General features: G+C 50.5%; 1 protein-coding gene across 1 annotated transcript; it reads left to right on the top strand.

The window, feature by feature from the left end:
• Window positions 1-5,426: 5,426 nt before the first annotated feature.
• ACTL9 (actin like 9) lies at window positions 5,427-7,210 on the top strand. Its single transcript, XM_003316065.7, has one exon. The coding sequence runs from the start codon at window positions 5,910-5,912 to the stop codon at window positions 7,158-7,160; it is 1,251 nt and encodes a 416-aa protein (XP_003316113.3). The 5' UTR covers window positions 5,427-5,909; the 3' UTR covers window positions 7,161-7,210.
• Window positions 7,211-7,606: the final 396 nt, after the last annotated feature.

Genomic DNA, 7,606 nt, shown 5'->3' with positions numbered 1-7,606 from the left:
GTGATCTGCCTGCCTCAGCCTCCCAAAGTGCTGGGATTACAGGCATGAGCCACCGCGCCCGGCCTAAAATCACTTTTGTAAACCTAGACAAAACAGGAGATGAAAGGCATAAAGGATGGGGGCTTTTGGTTGCCTATCTGAGATAAGAACTGTTTCCAAGTGCTTAACCCACTAACTCCATCTTCACTCAAGCAGTATTGAGCTACTGTCAAGGGATAAAGGCATTACATTCAAATCCTCTTCCAGCCTCCCGTTTCAACTGCAGAGAAAAAAATTAATTGCAGTGGGAGTCACGTGCTCTATATCTAAAATTGGCCCCAGGAGAGCATGAAAAAACTGTTAGGTTCGGTTTTAATTAACTGCAGGAATGAAGGAAGGAGGTTTGCCAAGAACATCCAAGAAGTGTTGGATAATTAAACATCCCTGAGCATTTCAAGTAAGAAGAATGAGTGAAGGCTTCTGTTTTAAATGTAGGTTTTGGCGGGGCGCGGTGGCTCATGCCTGTAATCCCAGCACTTTAGGAGGCCAAGGCAGGTGGATCACTTGAGGCCAGGAGTTCGAGACAAGCCTGGCCAACATGGAGAAACCCTGTCTCTACTAAAAATACAAAAATTAGGCTGGGCGTGGTGGCATGTGTCTGTAATCCCAGCACTTTGGGGGCTGAGGTGGGCAGATCACCTGAGGTCAGGAGTTCGAGACCAGCCTGGCCAACATGGAGAAATCCTATCTCTACCAAAAATACAATAATTAGCTGGGCATGGTGGCGGGTGCCTGTAATCTCAGCTACTTGGGAGGCTGAGGCATGAGAATTGCTTGAATCCAGGATACAGAAGTTGCAGTGAGCCGAGATCATGCCACTGCACTCCAGCCTGGGTGACGGGAGAGACTCTGTCTTAAAAAAAAAAAAATTAAATGTAGGTGTTATTATGCACATATGGCAAGGCCAAGAGATTGGGAGATGATTGCAATTGAAAGATAACTTACTACAGTTTCTAAGAGGAGGAGGCACACCATGCCATAGGGCCGGGAGCAGTGCGTGGGGGCTGGGTGGCGGGGGCGGGACATGGGGAAAGCACCATGGGTGGTCAGGAAGCAAAGGGAGTGAGAGAAACTGTGGGCAAGAGATTTTATTGTGGTTTCCCCAGGAAGGAACAGGCAAGGCAAGGTGAGCAGGCTTAGAATTGGCTAATATGAATCATTTCAGTAGGCTCTGGGGTGTGGGAGCTGTTCCTGGTTATCTGGGGTGACTGGGGCAAGAGGAGAGTGGGCTGGAGTGCAAGAGCCTGACAAGGAGGTGGCTGGGGAGTATGGGCTCTGGATTTGTTTGTTTGCACAGGAAACCTGAAGTTGCAAACAAATTATTGACTATCTCTAAGCGTTGGGTAGTCAGGAGGAGCAGTCTCTGCAGGCTCAGCAAGGCTCCAAAATGTCCCAGCCTCGAAAGAACAGAATAAAAAGACGGTGAATACAGCATTTCTTTTGCCTAGAAAGGACAGAATAAAAAGACGATGAATACAGCATTCCTTTTTGTTCTCCAGGGTTTGTGACAAGACTGCTCAAGAAATCAGTGGTTCTCGGCACTAAAGGCACAGCAGGCTGACCTAGGAAGTTTTTTTGGTTTTTTGTTTTTTTTTTTTTGAGACAGAATCTCGCTCTGTCGCCCAGGCTGGAGTGCAGTGGCGCGATCTCGGCTCACTGCAACCTCCGCCTCCCGGGTTCAAGCAATTATCCTGCCTCAGCCTCCCGAGTAGCCGGGATTACAGGCATGTGCCACCACGCCCAGCTAATTTTTGTATTTTTAGTAGAGACGGGGTTTCTCCATGTTGGTCAGACTGGTCTCCAACTCCCGACCTCCAGGTGATCCACCCACCGCAGCCTCCCAAAGTGCTGGGATTACAGGCGTGAGCCACCGCATCCAGCCAGTACTTATCATTGATGTAACAAACCCTCACATAGCACTTACTATGTGTGAACCACTGACCTAAACACTAGAAAATAATAACTTGCCCATCCTCATAGCTGCACTTTGAAGGTGGCACTATTATTACTCCCATTTTGCAAATGGGGAGACTGAGTCACAGTTAGTAGTTTGCCTCAGCTATTAAGCAGAGGAGTCAGGGCTTAAATTCCAGAAGCCTGGCCCTGGATCTGTGGCCTTAGGCACATCATGGCTTTGTTGCCTATAAGCATGATATTTTCCTATATTGTTGCTTCAGTATCTCAGAAGCTAGCATCTATTAAGTGCCAGACACGGTATCCTCATTTTATCCAAGAAGAGAGGAAACGGAGGCTCACAGAGTCCCAACCTTTGCTTCTGTTCTATTTTTAGTGGGTTTTTCTTGTTTGTTTGTATGTTTGTTTGTTTGTTTGTTTGTTTGTTCCTTGAGACAGGGTCTTGCTCTGTCACCCAGGCTGGGTGCAGTGGTGTGATCTTGGCTCACTGCAGCCTCCAACTCCTGGGCTCAGGTGATCCTCCCACCTCAGCATCCCTAGTATCTCGGACTACAGATGTGAGCCACCATGCCTGGCTGTTTTGGGTGGATCTTAGATTTCACAATTTCCCAGACTCACAGTCAGCCACTGAAGTAAGTCAAAGATGTAGGCTCAACTCCTGCCTCTGTCTCATGCCAGTTGTGACTTTGGACAATCACTTGACCTCTCTGAGCTTCTTTTCCATCAAAAAAAATAGACATAGTACCCATTCCTAAGTCATAAAGTTGCCATAAGAAGTTGCCATGTTTTAAAATCAGCAAATGAAGAAAGGCCAGGCATGGTGGCTCACACCTGTCATCCCAGCACTTTGGGAGGTTAAGACAGGAGGATCACTTGAGCCCAGGAGCTCAAGATCAGCCTGGGCAACATAGCAAGACCCCATTTCTACAAAAAATTAAAAACTTATCTGGAGATAGTAGCACATGCCTATAGTCCTAGCTACTTTGGAGGCTGAAGTGGGAGGATTGCTTGAGACCACGAGGTTGAGGAGGCTGCAGTGAGCAGTGATTGCACCACTACACTCCAGCCTGGACAATATAGCAAGACCCAGTCTCAAAAAAAAAATTGAAAACAATAAAGTGTTATCACTTAGTGTATTTCTGGTTGTTGTGAACAGTCCAAAAAACAGACCCTCAATAAATTGCTGAGTAAATATTTCCAAAAGCATGGATTAGACCACACATACCAGTAATTAACTAAATCAATAATTAATTAAAATGCTCAATAAACCCCACTCTGGCAGAGTAATAAATCTAGACACAACTGGAAAATTAAACCTCTTTCATTTAGATATCCCATAAGACATTCACTAGCACTATTCCTGGTGATTCCTACCACCACATGCATGAACATACACTAAGAAAAACGTTTTTATTTGCTTTAACTAACAGGTGATACCTGATATCACCAAAAACAGCCATGGTCTTGAAGCAACTCTCCTAATGCATTTTGAAGCCTGCTATTTATTGTTGAGACAATTCCTTCCTCCCAAATGCACCCTCTCCCCTTTTATCTATACTGAAACCCCTTCTTGTATCTCACTGAGCCCCTCTCCTGCCAGGAGGAAGCAGGTAAGAACCCCTGGAGAGAAGGCAGACTTCCCCCATCCCTCATCTAGTTGGAGTACAGAGTAGAAATCAGGGTTGGCTTCCAGGAGGAGCTGGCATCAGACTGAGATTTGAAGAGGCAAATTCCTTCTTGGCAGGAATGGGACAGGGAGAATGATCCAGGCATTGAACATAGCAGAGGAAGCAAAGAATCTAGGACAGGGGTGTTCCTGTCTCTCCCTGCCTCTCTCCATCCCCAACCAAGGCTGGCCTCTGTCTCCATTTGGAAACCAGGAAGCCATGCTAGCCCGCCGCCTTCTAATTAATATTCTGAGGAGGAATATTCTAATATTCTAGGGAGGCCTGTGGCAAGCTCTCTGCCACTAGGCTGTAAATAGCTTCATGGCGAGGTACCCAGAGGAGGATTCCTGGGTCTTCCTGAAAGCATGGCCCAAAGAGTTAGAGAAACCAATTTTGCATGGTTTTAGTGAAACCATGCCCCAAATAAATGTTTGAGCTTGCAGAATGGCAGATCAAAAAAGAAACAACTTGCTGAAATGCCTTCCACTTATGAGGGTTTTTTGTGTGTTTCTTTGTTTGTTTGTTTGTTTTGAGATGAGTCTCGCTCTGTCATACAGGCTGGAGTGCAGTAGCATGATCTTGGCTCACTGCAACCTCCACCTCCCGGGTTCAAGAGATTCTCCTGCCTCAGCCTCCCTAGTAGCTGGGACTACAGGCATGTGCCACCATGCCTGGCTAATTTTTTTTCTTTTATTTTCTTTTTCTTTTGAGACAGAGTCTCACTCCATCCCCCAGCCTGGAGTGCGGTGGCATGATCTTGGCTCACTTCAACCTCCACCTCCTGGGTTCAAGTGATTCTCCTGCCTCAGCCTCCCCAGTAGCTGGGCCCACAGGCATGTGCCACCATGCCGGGCTAATTTTTGTATTTTTTGGTAGAGACGGGTTTCACCATGTTGGCCAGGCTGGTCTCGAACTCCTGACCTCAGGTGATCTCCCACCTCGGTCTCCCAAAGTGCTGGGATTACAGGTGTGAGCCACCGTGCCTGGCCCCACTTATGAGGTTTTTAACAGGCAGAAATCTGCTGGAACCAATATAGCCAACTGGAGCTGATGCAGAAAGAGCTTGCTGACAGCACATCAAGAATTTCCCCTGCATGTTTCACTCCCTGTAAATTTGCACATGCAGCCTATGAAGACACCTGCGCATGCTCCAGGACTTCCCAGACCTCCCCTTTCCTTCCACCAATCATCTGCTAATCCCAGAATCCACCCCCACCCAAATCTTTTCTTTCTTTCTTTCTTTCTTTTTTTATTTATGGATGTTTAATTTTTATTTTTGATTAGGTAAAATATAACATTTGGATGACTCATGTTTACTAGATTTAACTTTAGATGGCTTTCTTTTTGATTTCATTACCTGTACCCTTTTGAAAGAAATAGTGATGGAATCCCAAACAAATAGCAGAATTAAGCAAAAGCACTTTTAAAAAATCAAATCTATTAACACAAAGAATCTATATAGTTGCAGAATACACAGATATCTTAGAAATAATGAGTTTTGCTTAATTTTTTTTAAAAAATATGCCACCCAAATCTTTTTTCTTTCTTTCTTTCTTTCTTTCTCTCTTTTGAGATGGAGTTTCGCTCTTGCTGCCCAGGCTGGAGTGCAATGGCGTGATCTCAGCTCACCACAACCTCCACCTCCCGGGTTCAAGCGATTCTCCTGCTTCAGCCTCCCGAGTAGCTGGGATTACAGGCATGCGCCACCACGCCCGGCTAATTTTTGTATTTTTAGTAGAGACGGGGTTTCTCCATGTTGGTCAGGCTGGTCTCGAACTCCTGACCTCAGGTGATCTGCCCGCCTCCGCCTCCCAAAGTGCTGGGATTACAGGTGTGAGCCACAGCCCCCGGCCCCAGAACTTTTCTAATAAAATTACTGCCTTAAAGCCAGCCGAGAAACAGACTTGAGCTGGATTCCTAGCTCCCAGTGGGTTGACATGCAACAAAAAGCTTGTCTTTTCTCAAAAACCAGGTGCCATCGTATTAGCTTCTAGCGCATCCGACAGAAATGTGTTAAGAGGGCCCTGCTCCGAGATGCTCATCTCCTCCTCCAAATTTGGCTCTTCAGAGAAGAGATGACAGCCTTGGGGCAGGCAGGGCTGGGCAGGGACCCATCCTCTTGGCTGCATTGTGATGTCTTAAGAAGACTGAAGGGGCACCGTGACGTCATAGATTGCGGGCCCACCCCTCCCCCTCTCTGCCTGCCCTCCCCACTGGCCGGGCCTCAACCTCTTCTCCCCACAACCCCAACCCCAGAGGAAAAGCCCCCTCACCTGGCGTCCCGCAACCATGGATGCAAGTCGCCCCAAGTCCTCGGAATCCCAGTCCTCCCTGGAGGCCCCCAGGCCCGGCCCAAACCCCAGTCCCAACGTGGTGAACAAGCCCCTGCAGCGGGACTCCCCCGGCATGGTGGCCGACAGGCTGCCACCAAAGACCGGCGCGGTGGTTATTGACATGGGCACAGGCACCTGTAAGGTAGGTTTTGCTGGGCAGGCCAGCCCCACCTACACCGTGGCCACCATCCTGGGCTGCCAGCCCAAGAAACCCGCCACCTCGGGGCAGTCCGGGCTGCAGACGTTCATCGGCGAGGCAGCCCGCGTGCTCCCAGAGCTGACGCTGGTGCAACCCCTGCGCAGCGGCATCGTCGTGGACTGGGATGCCGCCGAGCTCATCTGGCGCCACCTGCTGGAGCACGACCTCCGAGTGGCCACCCACGACCACCCGCTGCTGTTCTCCGACCCACCCTTCAGCCCGGCCACCAACCGCGAGAAGCTAGTGGAGGTGGCCTTCGAGTCGCTGCGCTCCCCAGCCATGTACGTGGCATCGCAGTCGGTGCTGTCTGTCTACGCCCACGGTCGTGTCAGTGGGCTGGTGGTGGACACGGGACACGGGGTCACCTACACAGTGCCCGTCTTCCAGGGCTACAACCTGCTCCACGCCACGGAGCGTCTGGACCTGGCGGGCAACCACCTGACCACCTTCCTGGAGGAGATGCTGCTCCAGGCCGGCCTGCCCCTGGGACAGCAGGACCTGGACCTAGTGGAGAACATTAAGCACCACTATTGCTACGTGGCCTCCGACTTCCAGAAGGAGCAGGCCCGGCCAGAGCAGGAGTACAAGCGGACTCTGAAGCTGCCCGATGGGCGCACGGTCACCCTGGGCAAGGAGCTGTTCCAGTGTCCGGAGCTGCTGTTCAACCCCCCAGAGGTCCCGGGGCTGTCACCCGTCGGCCTCTCCACCATGGCCAATCAGAGTCTCCGCAAGTTGTCACTGGAGATGCGCGCGGACTTGGCCCAAAACGTGCTTCTCTGCGGTGGGTCCTCGCTCTTCACCGGCTTCGAGGGTCGCTTCCGGGCAGAGCTGCTGCGCGCTCTGCCAGCCGAGACCCACGTGGTGGTGGCTGCCCAGCCCACCAGGAATTTCTCCGTATGGATCGGGGGCTCCATCCTGGCCTCCCTGCGCGCCTTCCAGTCCTGCTGGGTCCTGCGGGAGCAGTACGAGGAACAGGGTCCCTATATCGTGTACCGCAAATGCTACTGACCAGGGCAGAGCTGGGGAGGGCGTGGGGGCAGTAAAGCCTCTGCTACAGCCGGCTCTGTCCTGTCCTTCCTCCAGGGCCTGCCCCATCCACTCCTGGGCACCTCGCCCCACAGGCTGACCTAACTCACCTCCTGTGATGCATGCCCTGAGACACCCCAATCCTGACCCCCTAAACCCACCTTCCCCATGAATAACTCCCAACAGACCACTAAGTTCTAATCCTGTCAACCCATCCTCCTGTGATCTGTGCCCCTCCCCAGGCACCCTTGGGTTGGGACACCCCCTCCCCAGACCACCTCTGACAAGTGCCCTTCCCATTTACACACTCCCAGAGATGGGGAGTTCACTACCTCAAGGCTATTGTTAGAAATATCACCTCCTCCTATGAGTCATAGATAAGCCTCCACCTGGCACCTGCCCCCAACCCCAAACATGAAGAACATGAA

Source organism: Pan troglodytes, chromosome 20 (assembly GCF_028858775.2).
Source record: "Pan troglodytes isolate AG18354 chromosome 20, NHGRI_mPanTro3-v2.0_pri, whole genome shotgun sequence".
Classification (NCBI taxonomy): domain Eukaryota; kingdom Metazoa; phylum Chordata; class Mammalia; order Primates; family Hominidae; genus Pan; species Pan troglodytes.
This window is presented reverse-complemented; position numbering and strand designations above follow the sequence as displayed.

Coding starts and splice junctions, on each gene's coding strand:
- ACTL9 (XM_003316065.7), top strand. CDS start 5,910: ATGGATGCAAGTCGCCCCAAGTCCTCGGAATCCCAGTCCTCCCTGGAG.